The following is a 19,316-nucleotide window of genomic DNA, read 5'->3' on the forward strand; positions in this document are numbered from 1 at the left end:
ATCTGCTTTCTTACAAAATCAATGTTCTATTAGTCCCACCCTCTATTGCCTTTCCTCTCCCCAGACCCATCGATCCCCCAGGACAGCTGTGAGAGCCCTGCAGCTAATCCCTGTGAGATGACTCGTCAAATGTTCATAAGAACAGAGCCCCCCCTTGGCTTTAGATACTTGGCTACTGCACTGTATTTCATGTAGGATGTTCGAAATGTGCTAAATGAAATGAGCAAGCTAAGATACCGGCAGTATTGGCAAATCTATGAAAGAAAACGTTTCCTTCAGTGATTTGTGAATTATTGTTATGTCACCATTTTACATTTTGAAGGGGTTAACATCCAGTATCCCTGGTTTCAGAGAATGATCCTGAATGTGAATAAAAAGCGATATAATGCAGGTATTAGGTCCAAACTTTATTCCGTACATGAATGTTCGTTTTCATTTTTTTGCACGCCTAAAACTCTACTTGTTTTGTATACAAGTCTAAGAAAAACAACTGCACAACACCACAACGGTCGACAGAGAAAGTCCTATTGCCGCCCAATCAAACGTGTCTTCCTTTGCTGTCACTGGGGCTGTATGTAAGCTTCTGGTACAGTTGATCTGTAACCAGGAAGTCTGTAGGTTTAATTCCACGTCCCATGATTGGAAAGAAAAACATGTTGAGTTAATCCAAGTTCCTCTCACAGAATCAACATTATCCAACAGTCCATTCCATTCCAGGTGGCTCTCCATCGGGGTGCTCAGTGCCTCTTTGCATAGATTGCAGAAGAGCATTCCAGGCCCCCTTCTGATGCCCGCCCTCCTTCACTCCCATTGGACAGGCTCGTCTGTTACCATGGTTTACAACCAGGAAGTGGTTCTGTTTTGATTTCATTTGTTTTTCTAGAAACATTTAAAAAGCCTAATAAATTTACATTGTCATTTTTTTTTACACTAATTCTTCTTTACAGAGACCGAACAAAGACCTCGTAATATATATTTGTCTGCATATCTCAAAGGCAAAACAAATAAAATGCAACAAATCTTTAATGTAACTTTGTACATGATCATTTATGAGTATTTTCAGGTACCATGAGGTTAAATTACTGGGTAAAAACTGTGGAGCATCATCCACTGTGGAGCATCATCCACTCCCATCCACTGTGGAGCATCATCCTTGATATGTCTCACAATGGACTGGGATAAATATTGAAAAGAAAATCGACTAATGCACAAAATACAAATTCATAAAAATGATGTCTATACATGGAACAAGGATAGGAAATGTACAAACTAATTTCAATCAGAATCTCTCTTTTCAATCAGAATCTCACTTTTCACGGAAAAATCGACAAAAGGTATTGGATTAATATATTAATATCAAATTTTAAGTCGGCAACTAACATACACATACTTTTTGTGTTCTTCTAACCAACATTCTCATCAGCCTGTCCATATAAAATAAAAGCATGGCATGTGCTTCTTCACCCTTACAAATCTTTACTTTGTACAATCATACTGTTTTCTCTTTTACTTATGCCTTTCTCCATTGAAAAGCAGTGCATCTTGTTCTCTCTAGAAGGTTCTAAATTGGGGAGTGCGCCTTTTTAAGCATTCACGTCCTTTGTCTGTTATGTCAAGCTACCGTGCCTCCACTTCTTTGGGGTTGCGGGAGGGGGAGTAATCTCGGGGTCCTGGGTGGTGTGGGGGTAGTCCTTCTGGGGAGGCTGCTCTGGTGCTGCCCGCGGGCACTAGGGGGGGGGGAGCGCTAAGGGCAGCAGTGGGGGGCGTCCGGTTTAGCAGGCCGTTGTGTCCGGTGGAGGGGCTGAGTCTGGGGTAGGGCATGCCGCCCAGGTGGGGCATGAAGGGGGGCATGTGTGGCAGGTGTCCCTCCATGGGGGACTGGTGCAGCTGGTGGAGCCGCGCTCGGTCCAGCTCCTCCCTCAGGTGCTGGCGCTCTCTTTCCTCTGCCTGTTGCCTCATCCTCTCGTGCTCCCGCCGTACCTCCAGCATGTGCTCATGGTGGGAGTAGTCGTGGGCCTCTCTCTCCCGGTAAGCCCGCTCCTGCTCGTACATGCTGGGGAAGCGCTGGGCCTGCTCAGCCCTCAGCTGAAAGTCCATCCTGCGCTGCAGGTCCAGGTTGCGGTAGGCCTCCCTCAGTGGGTCCCAAGGGAAGGCTTGGTGGGGCATCCGGTCCCTCCCTGCAGCAGCAGCCAGGGGGCTCACCCCCATAAAGGGAGCCATGCGGGCCCGGTCCAGCACGTTGAGACTGCCCATCTGGTGCATGGCGCTCATGGAGAGGGGCAGGGAGTGGGCCATGTGCACCCCATGCAGGGAGCCGTGGGTGGGCAAGTCACTGCAGCGTGGGGAGGGGGGAGGAGGCTGCTGGGACAGAGGAGGGTGGTGGTGGTGGTGGTGGTGGTGACCGGGCTGGGGAGGTGGAGGAGGTAGAGGCTGAGGAGGAGGAGCAGGCTGAGTGGCAGGCTCGGAGCTCACCACCATCACCTCCTGGTCCTCTTTGCGCTCCTCCTTGATCTTCATGTCGTTCTTCACCTTGTGCAGCAGCAGGTCCCCCCCAGAGGACGGAGGACCTTCCTTCCTGTCCCTGTCCCCGTCCTTGAGTAGAGTGGGTGGGGGACCACCAGCCATCTTCATTCCTGTCTCAGATAGGACAGCCTTGGGGTAGGGAGAGGGCGTGCGGTGGGCTGGTTTGATGGGGTCCTCTGACGAGCGTCTGTCTCTGTCTGACACCTCCTTCCCTCCTCCAGGGGAGCGGCTCTCCTTCACCTTGACGTCCCCCAGAATGGCTGCCTCTCGGTGGCGCTCCAGGAGCTCCTTCTCGGCCTCCCGGACCCGATCCACACTGGCGCTGTGGTGGCGACCAGAGTCACTGGAGTTCTGGCTGTTAGAGCGGATCAGGCTGCTGATCTGGTAGCTGGTTTGGGCCGACGCAGGGGAGGAACGGTTCGAGTGACGGTTACGGTCAATCGAATCTCTGTGAGGGGCACAAAGAAAATAAAAATATGCATTTATCAGAAGGGTAGAAGGTTGGACATAGTTTTGGGGGGGAAATATGTGTGCATGAAAATTTGTATTCAAATAACACAACAATTTGTGTTACTTACAACTAACGGAAATGATTCAGAGTTGTACTCATATAGAATACACACCTGTCTTTATCCTTCTCCTCCTTGCTGATGGATGAATCCCTTTTCTCCCGTTCTCTCTCTCGTTCTCTCTCCCTCTCCCGTTCCCTCTCTCGTTCTCTCTCTCGCTCGTGGCTGTTGACTGAGTTGCTGCGCTCCGCGTCTGCAGACTTGGGCCACTGCGGCGGGGTGGGGAAGGAGGGTGGGGTCCGGTGGAGCCTGTTCCAGGTATCGTGGTGGGGGCTGCCGAAGCCTGGCAGGCCCCCTGGGCCTTCTTTATGGCCAAAGATACTGTTGGAGCCTTAAGGAGAGGAGACATGGAGAAAAGAGCGTGAGCAAAACAAACTAAAACCCCTCCTGGGCACAGAACATCAGAGGAAGAGTCTGAAGACGAGGAAATAAAGAAAATCTACACAAAAGCAACTTTGTCTTTGTCCTGAGGGTTCTGAGCGGTCTCTTGCTGCAAAGAGCTCTGCTTTACAAAGACTGGCAGGGTTAATGGCTTCCCCCTTTGCGCTTCTAGCTGCTTGGACCAAGGGCCCTACTCTGCTCTGCTCCCCAATTCACTCCTCATTCTCAGGGCCTTTTTACTGGAAAGGGGGGTGGATGGGGGGGTAATCAATTTCCCTCTGGGGGTAAGGGTTGTGAAAAGCCAGGGAGACCTTAGCATTCCATAGCGTGTCTATTTCACTGACATCCATTTCGCTACAGGGGAAATGATTTGGCAGAGGAGAATATGAGAGAGATGGAGAGGAAGAGGGAGAGAGAGAGGGTGAGAGTCCTCCACAGTGGCGATGAGGGGGCTTGTAGAATAATTAATACATGAATAGCAACCAAACAGCAAGCCTGTGAGTGCTGTGTGCGTTGGCAGTGTTTATGTCAGATTGAAGCCAAGCTACTGGGGAGAGCGGGGTGGAGAGAGAGAGAGAGCTGTGCTGTTCTGCTGCTGTGCTGCCTGCCTTTTTGCTCCTCCCTGTGCTAGTTTTATTTTGGCATTTGATGCAGCGCTAAGTGCCTTGATTTCTTTCCTTCCTGGCCCTTCCCTGTGGTCTAAACCTGAGCTGCGCTGTGTCTGGCCGTGGGGGGCGGGGGAGGGGGGGGGGTCGGCGCTTACCAAGCGAGGGGTTGCCTAATCCTCCGAAGGCACTGGTTGAAAGGTTGCCGAGGCCGCCAAAGGTACTGGAGCGACTGAAAGGATCTGCAAAATGCCAAACAGGGATTAGCTGAGCTGGCTGGAGGAGCCCGACCACTCGTTCCACTCGGCTTTTCTCTTACAAGCGGAGCTCTGTCGTACTACTTCCTCTAATCCTACTGTATGTAGCTAGCTAGCGAGGCTGGCTGCCTGCTCTGGCCACTCACGCCTCTTGGACACTGGATTTACTCCCACACTGTCCGTAATGGAGCGGAGAGCCTTTGATCTCTGATCCTGATGCTAGGGAGTATGATGGGGTTATGGTTGGAGCTGGACTACAAATGGAAAGGGGATTTGATATGTGCAATGTGCCATGCTAGTCTGGAGTCTGGACAGTCAGGCACATAGCTGCTTGAAAGGAGAATATTTGTCTACTAGTTTTTACAGAGGCTTCGGTGTTTGATGCTTCCATTTTAACCTGCACACTCTGAGAAAAAATGTTCTACCTAAAACCATGGGGATCCTCGGCTGTACCTGTAGGAGAACCCATTTTGAATCCCGGTTCAAGGGTTGTTTAAGGGTTCTTCGTAGGATGAAAAGGTTCCGCCTGGATTCAGAAAATGGTTCCAACCCGAATAAACCTTCATCATTCTACGCAGTGCTTTTAAAAATGTTATTTTACTTAGTGCCTTAGTTAAACCTGGTCCCAGTTTACATGGAACTGAAATTGGAAAGGTATGCATACCTACCGGAGGAATCAGGAGACAACATTATCAAGATTTCAAGATTGAGGAAGACACTGAAAATGACTGAGGATATATCAATGATGAATGATCCTTTAATCTAGTTCTGAAAGTCTTCCACTCTGTGGTGAATGCAATGCCACGGTTTGTCAATTTATCAGCAAACAACAGCTAGGAAATCATTCCTGCCGAGTCACACTTGAGTTCGTTCTTTGGGCAGGAATTTCACCCAAAATCTTTGAGGGGTGTAATAACATTTCCCCCCCTGTGCACCAGGTGTTTATAAACTCAAATTGGATTGACTCAAGAGCTTATCCCATGAAATCACCTTGCTGCACTGAAGCCAAACAACATCTTTGATAGGAAATACAGAAGAATACGAAAAACCTCTATTACTCTGTCTGTGTAATAGACGAGCAAAACTTGAAGATGCTATAGAAAGAAGCCTCAAGGTAAAATGTCATATTTGCAGAGGCCATCTGCCTCTGTCCAAGACAGTATGGAATAAGACAGTGTTGTGCAGTGAAAAACCTTCACTTGGACAAAGGGGCTGGAAAATAAAGTTGGGGGATTAGAAATACTACCTCAACAAGCCTAGAGTTGCCTTCCATCCACATCAGTACAGGAAGGAGGGTTATTCAAGGGTGTATTTAATGAATCACAGGGGGAGGGCTTTCTATACACAGCCCTAAAGTCAAATTCAGTGCAAGAAATCGAGCAACAGGATGACCTCACTAGCTCACGAAAGACCTCTAAATGCCGATTATAACCTTCAAGTGAACTTCGTTTCCAATCAACAAAGGGCTATGTTATCAAATGATGCCGTAGTAGGGTGGCAAAACCACTGGTTATTTACCAAAGTTACTGGAACTTTCAGTCATTTTAGTAATTAACAGGTAATCTATGGCAATCTATGGTAACTTTGGTAATTTATACTTCAATAACTGAAAAATATATATATTAATATATAGTATTTTTTTTTTTTTATCTGTGTCCATATTGTCCTAGAGTCTCTAGTGGATAGGCCATATGGCTCATGAGAAAATAGCCTAATTAATGAAAAAAGCATCTAATCAACAATGGCACACTTCCAACCACGGACTTTTTTTTACAACTGGCACCAGTTTGGCGCCAAAACATTTACAGGGCTCTCGACTCGCTTTTTTTTACACCAACTTTTTCAGTTGATGGTACCAGCACAGGATTTGGTTGCATACATTCTTTACCACCGAGCGGCGATAATGATCTGAACTGTGTCCAATAATGTACCTGCATTTCATACAGAACCAGGCTAATTATAACTAGCCATCTTTTAAATTATGCCCTTGCAGTGCCAACTGAAAGCTACTGGCCCGAATGAAAACAATACTGGCACTGGAAAGCGGATGATGCGCGCATAATTTAAATGTTATCTTTAATTTGGGGGCTGAGCAAATAGCAAATAGCCTAAAGCCTATAATGACCTACCGTCCATACACAAATAATTACATTTTAACTTGACAATATCATATTTACATTGCTTGTTTGGAGGGAAGAAACCTCAAAAAGACTGTTATTATTTGTGATTTTGAACAGTCACTCTACAGTTGTAGGGCCCTTTAGGGAGATCACTTTTGAGATCACCACCCCCCAAAAATGTAGTTGCCCTTTAAATCAATTGTAGGGTGGCAGGTAGCCTACAATTGGAGCATTGGGCCAATAACCGAAAGGTCGCTGGTTCGAGTCCCAGAACTTACTAGGTGAAAAATCTGTCAGTGTGCCCTTGAGCAAGGCACGGAACCCTAATTGCTCTTGTAACTAGCTCTGGAAAAGGGTGTCTTCTAAATGACTGAAATGTAATTGCGTGCCTAGCAAGGGACAGTGTCTTTGTAACGTACAGTGTAGGCTACATGTGATGGCAGAGTTTGCAAAAACAAATGCCCCGTGATTGATACAAATCATCAGGATATCATTCACTTTGCAGGCAACATTTAACTGGGAAAGCCTTTAGAAAAGTTCATTCAAACAGGGTATGATGACTGAATTGCACATCACGAAGATTCATAACCATTAATGGTTGCATACCCATTGCTGTTTGAATAAATCTTTAAAAAAAATAAAGGTGAAGTTTGAACCAAAATCTAACGCGACTTGCACCTTCGAGGCCAATAGAAAATTGGTATTGCACTGGGTCACAAACGCAAGTGTTTTGGTCGCAGTTTTGAGCCCTGATTTACAGCAAAAACATATTGACATAGTAAAATGTTCAGAGGAGAAAGTATTAGCTAGCCAATTTGTAAGTCGCTCTGGATAAGAGCGTCTGCTAAATGACTTAAATGTAAATGTAAATGTAAAATAAATAAAAGTGTGTAAAAAATAAAAAGGATATTTCATGCTGAAAGTCTCATATTAAACAGCAGTAAGTTGATGATTTATAGTTAGGATAATGTTTTACAGCGTTGTCATTCTATTAATACATTTTCTTTCTTCTTATTTGATTATTTTACATATTTCTAAATGTAATAAGTCCACACAAAGGGCCAGAGATAATTCCAGTACCCAAAAAGGCAACCAGATATCATACGATAAAATTCCCACCGAAACATAAAAGTTACCAAAACATTGGTTGTTTACTGGTGAACTTAGAAAGTTACCAGTAATATACCCTCCCTTCGCAACCCTATGCCCTAGTGACTGTAGAAGTATTCTCAAAACGAGTGCAACCCTGTGAGAGAGGAAAAAGGAAAAAAGTGAATGTAAAATGTGGTGCTACTTACACTTACCTGCCAAGTGGCTGGGAGGCAGGAAGCCACTGTGGTGGGGGGAGGGGCCGTACGGGGAGGCGGCCGGATGGCCAGAACCTATGGGAGGAGAGAGAGTGTGTCCACTCATTTAGTAGCGCGACAGCAGCCATCTGTCACAACCTCTAACTAGGCATCCATGCAGAAGTAGGTCTGACTGAGAGGAGAGCGCCCCCAAACAAACCACCCTGAGTCAGCTCTATGGTGACCTTTAACCCTGTGACCTCTGACATGCTCCAGACTGAAGAAGAATGGCTAATACTAATCTTTTAAATGTGGAAAATAATCAACATTTTACAGTGGCAATGCTAATTAGATAAACATTCAAACCACCACAAATACAGTGAAGGATATCTGATTCTTCATCGTGGCTTGATAGAAATTACCATAACATTCAATAGTTTCACATGAGCGTGTGTGTGTGTGTGTGGATGGGGGCGCTTTGTTATGAACAGACGTTGACCTCTCTTACAAAACGCTCTTCACCCATATATCATGAATGGTTAATGAACGAGCCAATTACAAGCCCATACACGATGATACAATACTGCATAATTACAAGCTAAAGGGCACCCGCCTCCATGTTGCCCTTCAAGGCAGGTTCTACCAGTCAATTATCACACTGATTGTGTTCCAAATGGCACCCATCCCTGGTCAAAAGCATTGCACTATGTAGGGGATAGGGTGCTATTTGAGAGACACACATAGAGAAACATCCATATTCATGGCCACATCTGACACAGTCTGGAACAACATTTACAACAACAGCACTTCAACTAGAGTCAGCTGTTGCCCGACGACTCAAAGCGAGTTATTCCGCTGCTCTGTGCTCGCGACACACTTCAGTCTGAGACGTTGAAGTCGTTTGTGGTGACGGTCAAATGAGGGGTGTTGTACAAAACAAAGTCATCAGCGGTTGGATCGTCTCTAACCAATCAGAGTAACCAAGCCAATGACGAAGTTTCAAAATGCCACTTGACACGTGAAAAAAATGAACGCCCAAGGGCGTGGCGTAGCGGTTGGCCAGAGCGAGGGGTCAGCTGAGGGTAAAGGAGAATAGAAGACAACCATAGCCGCGGGAAGTAGGGGTGCTGAGGATGCCGCAGCACGTCTGTAGCGTGATCCACACAAAATGGTCTGTACCCTCCCCCCTCCGTCCACCCCTGTGCTGGGTGGCTGACGATGAACCCTATTACTGACCTGTGGAGGAGAACATGGGTCGTGCCAGGTCGTGGGTGTAGGGGAACCCAGGAAACACCCCCGGGGCGGGGGGACGGCTGAACAGGTCCAGCTTTCCATTCATGTCCAGTTTGTGAGGATCTACCTGCATCTGCTGTTAGCAAGAGGGGGGGGGGGGTGGTGGGGCCGAGGGGAGAGAGAGAGAGAGAGAGAGAGAGAGAGAGAGAGAGAGAGAGAGAGAGAGAGAGAGAGAGAGAGAGAGAGAGAGAGAGAGAGATAGAGAACACAAAGGAGGTGAAATAAAAAAAGATAAAGAAAAGGTAAGAGGAGGAAGAAAAGAAACAGAGGAACTGTCAGTGTTTGCATGTGTCAGTAATTAACAATAATTGATGCCAGCACTGTCATAGCTCAAGGAGAGACTTGTAATCTGCTATAATCAGTACTATAATCACTGTGTGAGATCAGACAGGGGTGACAACATGTATAATGCCACTAGATCCCCAACACATACTGTGTCATAACAACATCAGGGTAAGCTGATTAGGCCCACTAAACCCCGTGAGGACGGGGTGCCTATGACAGTGACACCATGACAGTGACAACAGGAGTTTTCCAAGCCATAACCAAAATGTCCGCTGCTTAACTGGATACAGAAAAATAGGAATCCTCTGGAAAGGAAAACACAGCCCCCCCCCCCCCCCGACCTCCTTCTGCCACCCAAGACGCAGACAGAAACACACACACTCACCCACTCACTCACTCACACACTCGCACTCAGACACGCGCACGGGCACACGCACACACACACGTTCACACACACACGTTCACACACACACACACACACACACACACACACACACACACACACACACACACACACACACACACACACACACACACACACACACACACACACACACACACACACACACACACACACACACACACACACACACAGCTGGCCCACCTTCATCTTCTGCTGATGGTGGTAGATCTGCCAGGCAATCTGGACGTGTACCGCACACCACTTGCCAGGTTTCTGAAAATACGCAAAAGACTCGAGGTCAGGCCCAAACCCTCAATGCTAAGACACGAAGGTACTGTAGAATTTACTCAATGCTATGACACGAAGGTACTGTAGAATTTACTCAATGCTATGACACAATGGTTCTGTAGAATTTACTCAATGCTATGACACGAAGGTACTGTAGAATTTACTCAATGCTATGACACGAAGGTACTGTAGAATTTACTCAATGACATAATGGTACTGTAGAATTTACTCAATGCTATGACAGTGGTACTGTAGAATTTACTCAATGCTATGACACAATGGTTCTGTAGAATTTACTCAATGCTATGACACGAAGGTACTGTAGAATTTACTCAATGCTATGACACGAAGGTACTGTAGAATTTACTCAATGCTATGACACGAAAGTACTGTAGAATTTACTCTATGCCATGACATAATGGTACTGTAGAATTTACTCAATGCTATGACACGATGGTACTGTAGAATTTACTCAATGCTATGACACGATGGTACTGTAGAATTTACTCAATGCTATGACACGATGGTACTGTAGAATTTACTCAATGCTATGACACGACGGTACTGTAGAATTTACTCAATGCTATGACACGATGGTACTGTAGAATTTACTCAATGTTATGACACAATGTTACTGTAGAATTTACTCAATGTTATGACACAATGTTACTGTAGAATTTACTCAATGCTATGACACAATGGTTCTGTAGAATTTACTCAATGCTATGACACAATGGTTCTGTAGAATTTACTCAATGCTATGACACAATGGTTCCGTAGAATTTACTCAATGTTATGACACAATGTTACTGTAGAATTTACTCAATGTTATGACACAATGTTACTGTAGAATTTACTCAATGCTATGACACAATGGTTCTGTAGAATTTACTCAATGCTATGACACAATGGTACTGTAGAATTTACTCAATACTATGACACGACGGTACTGTACTTGATTTGACAGTGCATGAAAGGAAAATGAAACCATCTCTTACTCTGACTGATGTCCTGAAAGGATCTGATACCTGCGTCGAGATAAGAAAAAAACTGACCCATTATGAACCCACAGACATAACAATCAACAACAACCAAATCAATTGAATGAATCTCTATTGTTGACAGAAAAGTGTGCGATTGGTGCTTTCGAGGGACAACCGGGGCCTGTGTCTACTAACCCGTGGGTCCTTCTGTAGGAGGGTGTGAGGTACTGCCCCCGGGCGGGAGGCTACGTCTATGGGGTTGGAGGACTAAAACAGACGATAAAGAGATAGAACGAGAGCGGGATATGGAGGAGAGAAAGAGGCAAAGCAAAAGTGTTACAAAGATGGTGGGAAATATGGACTTTGCACAGACTGAAGCATAACATAGGCAAACCAGTACACACTCAAAAACATTGGCTCTTCTGCATTGATTCACGGCAAAGAGTCTCTGCAGCTAGAAACTGTGCGTGACGTCAATGGCTAGGGCTCCTTTAAGGGCTCCGGTGCAGTGTCAGAAAAAGACTGCAAAAGATATCTTTGAGGTCTAGAAGAACCAGAATGCCTAGATCCGCCATCGTAATCCATCCCAGAGTACTAGGTGATCCCTGTAACCCTAGCACCACACCTTTCATCCGTCCCCCTTCTACCTCCACAGTGGGGGGATTAAGGTGGTGTACTGTACTCTGACCACCACTAGCACCAGACCACCCTCCAACCCCTCTATCCTTCAACCCCTCTCCTGCTGCTCAGTGGTGCCCAGTGGATGGGGGGGGGATTAAGGTGGTGTACTGTACTCTGACCACCACTAGCACCAGACCACCCTCCAACCCCTCTATCCTTCAACCCCTCTCCTGCTGCTCAGTGGTGCCCAGTGGATGGGGGGGGGATTTAGGTGGTGAATGGAGGGATGGAGGGGACTAACTGTACTGCACTCTAACCATCTGGAGGCAGCCAACAAAAGGCCTCCATAATAGAGCCTGTGGGGAATAAGACCAGGGGATTTAGGCCAGCTTTGATTGGTGGCTTACAACAGGGTCAGAGCCTATTGGGCGCCTGCCAGGCCCTGATCGACACACACACACACACACACACACACACACACACACACACACACACACACACACACACACACACACACACACACACACACACACACACACACACACACACACACACACACACACACACACACACACACACACACACACACACACACACACACACGGCTGCTGCTTATCTCCCCCTGCACAGTGCAGCGTGGTGCGGTGGCTGGCGGCTCAGGCCCAGCCAGCTTAGAGACAGGCCTTGTTTGCATAGTCCATTATTGGGAAAAAAGAAGCAGGAGCAGATTTATCAGGCCGGTTCAATTCAAACGCAGCTGTCTGCTGCCCTGTACACAGAATGAAAAGTAAGGCTTTGGTGCTATTCAGACCCCCTGATTCTATCCTCATTTCTTGGGTGAGACGTCGAGAGAATGGTAAGTTGCCAGTGCGGGTGCGTTTGTGAAAAACCGGGTGCTCGTTTATTTGTGCGTATGGGTTTTTTGTCCTGTGTGGGTGAGGGAACGAGTTCGGATACATGTGTATGTCTGGGTGCGTACAATGGACTTGCTTTGTGCGAGCGGATGAGTAAAAGCAGGTGCTGTATTTTGTATGTGTGTGCGTCTGCAACACATGTGTGTGTAGGTCTGTGGGGCTAACCTTGGGCTGGAAGGCTCCTTGCAGTGAGCTGAAGGGTCCTGAGTGGGGGAGCAGCGGGGGCATGCCTGGCATTGTGGGGGGGTAGGAGGGGAAGAACTACATGGGGGAGACACAAAACCACCTCTTAAAACAGATTACAACAAGACACATAGAGACGACCCCCACACATACTTCAACACGTGCAGAAGAAGGAATGACCTAACTACCTAAACCACAGTAAATATTTGATAGAAAACATACGGAGGGCATGGTGATGGAGGTTGAGAGGAATAAATAGGGTTACTTACATTTGAATGTCTAATGAATGGACTGTCCAGTTTTGGAGCGTATTTGTCGAACTGCAAGAAAAGAAGGAAAAATATGTCAGCGATGCCAAACTGACCAAATGACAAATAACAGGAACTCTGCATCTATGAACCAAAGACCATCAAAGGAATACAGTGAAACACCATTTGGACTCATTACACCTATTCAGTGATACAACAACACAGGAGAGAGGAAGTTCAGTACCACAGCAGTCAGATCATAAGCCCACGTTTGACAGCAGCTGGCTTAAAGAAAACACTGAGCATTCTGGGGTAATGAGTTTGATTCATTTAGCAGGGCGAACGGCAGACGGAGATGGAGTCAAATCATCAGCGATATGACTAATCAACTGGACTACCACGATTAGGGAGACGTGATTTTCCAATTCGTCTGCACCACAGAAAAATAGCCATCGAATTAGGTGCAGATACAGTACTATACTTGGGTGGGGGGGGGGGGGGGGAGCTCTCCTTACCTTACAAAAAGGCCCCAGTGTAAAACGAGAAGATTGAGTAATGATTCTTATTGAGTGGAACATTTGGAGAAATGTTAATCTAACTGGCTGTGACAGATGTAGGGTTTTTACAATGATCTCTGTTATCGAAACGGAGCACACAGAGACACATATACTAACGGGGGGGGGGGGGGGGGGTTGTCAATTTAGTGTGTGAGACAAAAGAGAGACTTGAAAGAAAATCGCAGAGACATGTCAATATTCTATGCGTAAGATCATATAACTGTGGGTATAAGAACAGTAAGTCTTTTGTAGGGGAAATTGAATTGGGCAGACTATGTTTTCCAAGCAAGAGAGCTCGTTTTGGACATGTACAGCATGAGACTGAAATAACTTTGGAAGCCTCAAATGGTTTAATATAATGAAACATTTTTTCCGAAGCATACCCTATGACTAATAGAATAATGACATTTGGATTTCAACAGAAAGACTACAGCCTCATATACAGCATCAGATTATGTATGCCTTCATGTAAGCCAATACTGCTCCTCTATTTTGAAACTGGCTAATTGCAACGGACAGTAACTTATTCCTATTCCGTAAATACACAAACCATTTGCATGTACTTTTGGAAGTGTTTTGACAAAACCTTCTTGGCAAGCCACCGCTGGTTTGGGTTTACATAAAAAAGAAAAATGGGTTGCACATGATTCAGTGAAATGTGTGTGTGTGTGTGTGTGTGTGTGTGTGCCTCCCTCCTGCGACACAAATGGGAAAGGTGGCGTTTTTTCTCGCTCAACACACTCGGCACAGCTCCTCTCTCTAACTGGGCTGGGCCTCCCAGTGAAGCGGGGCCATTCAACATCCAGCCGCAGAGAACGGCCACAGCGGCGGGCAGCGTGTTTGTGTTTGCGGGCGATAATTGGCCCAAATCAAACACAGACACCCTATTGAGTGGAAATGCTGATGCAGCTTCCGAGCACATTCCACCTGGTCAGCTCCCCTTCTCCCCCCCTTCTGAAGCACGGGCCTGTTTAATGTTTTACACCGGGGGAGCAACACTCGCTGGTGGCTTTATGGCTGTCTATAAAACTCCTTCTTTGTAATTTACGGGGCCCTGTCGGAGGTTTATTGTAAACAGCTTTGGATAATTAAAGCTCAATAATTCATCTTTAAACAATTAAGGATGTTCCTTTTCCCTAAGAAGACAGAGGGGAAAATAGACACTCACTGTTGCCATTTGGCAAGGCCACCTGCTTGAGGGTGTAGAACAATAAACAAATACAGAGGATTCATAATTTCATTAATTACAGCTATTAGCCAAGGGCTGTTACGTAGCTGGAATGACATGGAGCACTCAAGAGTGAGCACAGCTGGGCCAATGCGATCCAACTGCACACTTCATGACCAACACTAAACACAACCACAACATCAACATGACTCGTGCCTCTCTAAACAGTCAAATGGAAGTGAAATAGCGATGCTACTGGAGGGAAGGGAGAGAGAGAGAGAGAGAAAACAACACGGGTTAAGTAGAAACAGTCTCAATGAAACGTAATACATTAACAGCCTTAAATGACATTGTGACAACAATGCATCGGCCACAACATACAGATGTGAACGCACACAGCCACACACACACACACCACATAGTACCACTATTAGCAAGCGGACAAAATAACTCCAGTTCTTTTCCTCTTCAAACAGAGTGCATATCAATGCATATAAATAATGTCCGGCTGACATAGAGAGGAATGGGGGGGCTCAGCTGCAGACAGAAGAGGATAACAGCAGCCTACACATGCTTTTTGACTAAGAGACACAATCTAAACTAAACAGTCTCCCTGACTGCTTATCACATAGCTGTGTAATGTACTGTAAATAAGCGAAGCCTTTTTCCTGGGGTTTATGTCATGTTAGATTCCACAAAGCAAATAGCTCCCAGCGCTCTAAATGGGCCCTAGACTCTTAATCAGGGGTCATGACATGATGGATTGTATCTATTAGGCTAATGTTGAAAGGGCACAAATGCGAGTCCTGTCTGAATGGGTTTCTCAGATTTCTATATGCATTCCAAATGATTGATGGATGAATACTCAGAACTTTTCCGGGGAATTTTTTTTCCGATCTTGAGCTGCCAATGTTTTGCCCTTGGCTGACTCGATGCCGGTGCCTTGCCTGATGGCGGTTGAAAAGGCACGGAAGCAATTATGCATTATCAAAACAGTCCGAATGACGTCACTCCCTTTCATCTGGAATGAAGTCATTGAGTGTAACCACAGGCTTTGAATTTGTCATTGCTGAGCATAAGCCCCCAGTGCACCGCAGTCACGCCACACATCTGTTGGAAGGCCCTTTTGTTTCTGGTGCGGTGCAGGGAAATCAGAACATTCAAAAACATTTAAAACACATCCATATGACAACAATGAAAACACTCCCTTTCAATCGGTCTCCTTTGTTCCAGGGGAAAAAAAATTGAAATGGCAAAATGTATGTCATGTTCAGAGAGAGAATGAAGAATAAATTGAATCAACTGTACTGACGTACATTGAACGGCATGGCTTCTGCAAGCTTCCTTGTGGTGGAAAGGAAAAAGGGGCATATTGTGAGCCTCTGTGCATTGTAAAGCATTGAAGCTTGGGGCCATCTATACAGGCTAATCCACATGTAAAACTCTGGTCCCAAAGCATAACGTCTAGTATTATATGTAGCAGCAGTCTGTGAGTTAGGTCTGGTTTCAGCATTGAGGATGAACCACTACAAACATGTGTACTGTTGGAGGGGAGACTACTCATTATGGGGTTGTAGTGAGGATTATGCCCCCGCCTCCTATTTCTCAGCCATCAGTAAAAACACACTGTTACAGTGTCACTGTAACATGTTGGGTGGGGAAAGAGGGCAGGCTCTGGCCCTATCAGTCGGGGGGGGGGGGGGCGGGGGGGTGGTGGTGGTACTGGAGGAGGGTGACCAGGGGAGTCGTTTGGAGATTTGGGGGACAAGGAATAGGGGGGGGGGGGGGGGGGGGTTACTGTATATGGGAGCTTTACTTATCCTCACATTTCTGGCTGGGGTTCGCACCATGGGGGGTGCGGTGGGCGAAGTAATGATGGCGGCCGGGGGCAGACTGGGCGGGAAGGGCGTGAAGGTGTGCTGGTGGGTGTGTTGGTGCTGATGCATGTGCTGGTGTTGGTGAAACGCTCCCCTCAGGAGTGACACAGGGGCCAGCGGGGACCTCGCGGAGGACGGCCCCCGGCTCCGCCCCTCTGAACTCTGAACCAGGAAGCGGTTATTCAGCTCCTGCCGCAGGAGGTCATGCTCTGCAAGAAAGGAGAGCGAGAAAAGGGGGGGGAAAGGGAGACACAAGAAAGGCACGGACGCCAGTCAGTTTTAACAACAGGTAGAAGAGAAGAAAGAATAGTCACCTGGCATTCTCTGTTTCTCCAGCTCATGCTGTGAGGGTTTTCTACGTGAGGACTCATTGGTGGCGGTAAGAGAGTTGCCTGTGACAATGTGCCAATCAGAATCCCCGAATGAGGCTGGCAATACATGATTGGCTGGTTGAATGATATCAACAGGCTGGTATCTAAAGACAAGAGAGAACCAAGAGTCACCTCAGCAGAAAACACAAGAGACTCTCCCTCCACTCTGTCTTAGATGTCAATGCTACATATTCTAGCTACTGCTAGTGCTATTACTTTAATTGTCTATTACAGTACAATAAACATTAAAATAGTATCAACAAAGAATCATTGACAACAAACAATTTCTCTTATACAGAGACAAAGTCATATAAAGATACAATTTGTCTACATTTGACATATTTCAATACAATGTAAACATTACAGCATTTACACAGTAGAAGAACAAAAGGGCAGCTTTAATATGAAAGTCTTACGTCATTTCGCTCAAGTCTTATCTAATGTGACCTCCCCCTGACCTGGCATAAGAGAACAGTTAGTTGACAGCATGCAGTGTGGAGGTGGGTGAAAAGATCCTCTGCCATTTCCCTCCAAACCCAGACGACTAAAACAGGACTAACAAAGGGGTGCCGTGTCGACAAAATGCAGGCTAATGTTGTTTGGGTTTGGAAATCTCTACCACTGTTGAAGTAACATCGAGGGGCTTCAATATGTTTCAGATGCCTTTATAATTTGTAATGGGATTATTTAATAGTCTTCTATCTAACCATTATTCCCTCTGTTGGTGCATGTGAAATTGTAATAAATGAGTACACTTACCACATCATCAAATTAGAATTGAATGGTTACAGCGCTTGTTACAGAACCATGTAACCTGGCATGTTAACGTCTACTTAATGTTACATAAATCACTTCATTTATTCCCTCTGTACTTGGAAGCTTGTACTGTACAGTTGGGTTATTTCTACAACAATTGACTTGGAAATCACAATATAAGATTGTTACTTTGGCTGAATTGCTACTTAATGTGAGAGACAGACTAGCCTTGATGCCAGAGCAGTCAGGAGGGCAGTGTTACCTGGGTAGGGGGTGCCAGCGGGGTGCCCAGGGACCACAAGGCTGTTGGTGGGTAAGGTCGGAGGTGGCGGAAGTGTGGCGGGGGTTGCGAACATGGCCGGATGGCGATGGGCCGGGCTTCGCAGGGAGGAATAGTGCGAGGTAGAAAGGTTGGCTATGGACAGGGGCAGGGCCGGGGTGGAGGAGGGGAGGCCGCTCAGGTGGTGGGGAGAGGGGGGCAGGTGGTGGGGAGAGGGGGCAGGTGGTGGGGAGAGGGGGGCAGGTGGTGGTGTTTGGGGAGGCCTGCACTGTCGCCGCTGTGAATGTAATGTTAGAGAAGACAGAGAAAGAAAAACCTTGTCAGCAATGAGTTATAGATTGTGTATTCAGTGAGTTTGTGTTGGTTTATTACATGACTGGTAGCTGCATCTGTAAATGCTGAGAATATGTGTATATAATGTGATGTGCTGACCTGAATTTCCACTTGTGTAGACAATATAAAAGGAATTGTATCATATTGTAAACTGGGTGGTTCGAGCCCTGAATGATGATTGGCTGACAGCCGCGACCAATATACCACGGCTAAGGGCTGTGTATCCGCGATTCTTCGTGCCTAAGAACAGCCCTTAGCCGTGGTATATTGGTCATATACCACACCCCCCCGTGCCTTATTGCTTAATTATATCATATCAGCAAGGCATAAAGCAGTGGTGTCAAAGTCATTCCACGGAGGGCCGAGTGTCTGCTGCTTTTCCTTTCAATCAAGACCAAGACAACCTTTCTAATTAGTGACCTTAATTCATCAATCAAGTACAAGGGTGGAGCGGAAACCCGCAGCTACTAGGCCTCTGTGGAATGAGTTTGACACATGGCATAAAGCATAAGAAGATTGCTAGACATAACTAAACAGACTCGGAGCATACGGATCAGACATAACTAAACAGACTCGGAACATACGGATCAGACACAAGTAAACAGACTCGGAGCATACGGATCAGACATAACTAAACAGACTCGGAGCATACGGATCAGACATAACTAAACAGACTCGGAGCATACGGATCAGACATAACTAAACAGACTCGGAGCATACGGATCAGACATAACTAAACAGACTCGGAGCATACGGATCAGACATAACTAAACAGACTCGGAGCATACGGATCAGACATAACTAAACAGACTCGGAGTATACGGATCAGACATAACTAAACAGACTCGGAGCATACGGATCAGACATAACTAAACAGACTCGGAGCATACGGATCAGACATAACTAAACAGACCCAGAGCATACGGATCAGACACAAGTAAACAGACTCGGAGCATACGGATCAGACATAACTAAACAGACTCGGAGCATACGGATCAGACATAGCTAAACAGAC

The 19,316-nt window shown here is 46.2% G+C and overlaps 2 protein-coding genes across 8 annotated transcripts in view; both read right to left on the bottom strand.

Moving 5' to 3' along the window:
- Positions 1–386: 386 nt before the first annotated feature.
- Positions 387–18,181, bottom strand: LOC124034186 (autism susceptibility gene 2 protein-like). 6 transcript variants are annotated; one of them, XM_046347037.1, is made up of 12 exons: positions 17,951–18,181; positions 16,511–16,770; positions 12,981–13,031; positions 12,694–12,789; positions 11,189–11,260; positions 11,009–11,038; positions 9,924–9,995; positions 8,978–9,107; positions 7,754–7,837; positions 4,237–4,320; positions 3,147–3,423; positions 387–2,971 (listed from the first exon to the last, which is right to left on the bottom strand). In XM_046347037.1, the coding sequence occupies exons 1-12, from the start codon at positions 18,042–18,044 to the stop codon at positions 1,618–1,620; spliced, it is 2,604 nt and encodes an 867-aa protein (XP_046202993.1). In that variant the 5' UTR covers positions 18,045–18,181; the 3' UTR covers positions 387–1,617. The 6 variants fall into 6 exon arrangements, with proteins under 6 accessions (XP_046202993.1, XP_046202994.1, XP_046202991.1 ...); XM_046347038.1 differs by having other exon boundaries at positions 7,760–7,837; positions 8,978–9,110; XM_046347035.1 differs by having other exon boundaries at positions 8,978–9,110.
- The window catches only part of LOC124034188 (fibrosin-1-like protein), a 437,533-nt gene continuing 436,328 nt past the window's right edge, over positions 18,112–19,316 (bottom strand). For both annotated transcript variants that reach the window (XM_046347042.1, XM_046347043.1), the window contains one exon: positions 18,112–18,245. In XM_046347042.1, the coding sequence (XP_046202998.1) occupies positions 18,146–18,245 (100 nt within the window). In that variant the 3' untranslated portion in view covers positions 18,112–18,145. The remainder of the gene's footprint in view (positions 18,246–19,316) is intronic.

The sequence above is a fragment of the Oncorhynchus gorbuscha genome, linkage group LG04, assembly GCF_021184085.1.
Source record: "Oncorhynchus gorbuscha isolate QuinsamMale2020 ecotype Even-year linkage group LG04, OgorEven_v1.0, whole genome shotgun sequence".
Taxonomy (NCBI): Eukaryota; Metazoa; Chordata; class Actinopteri; order Salmoniformes; family Salmonidae; genus Oncorhynchus; species Oncorhynchus gorbuscha.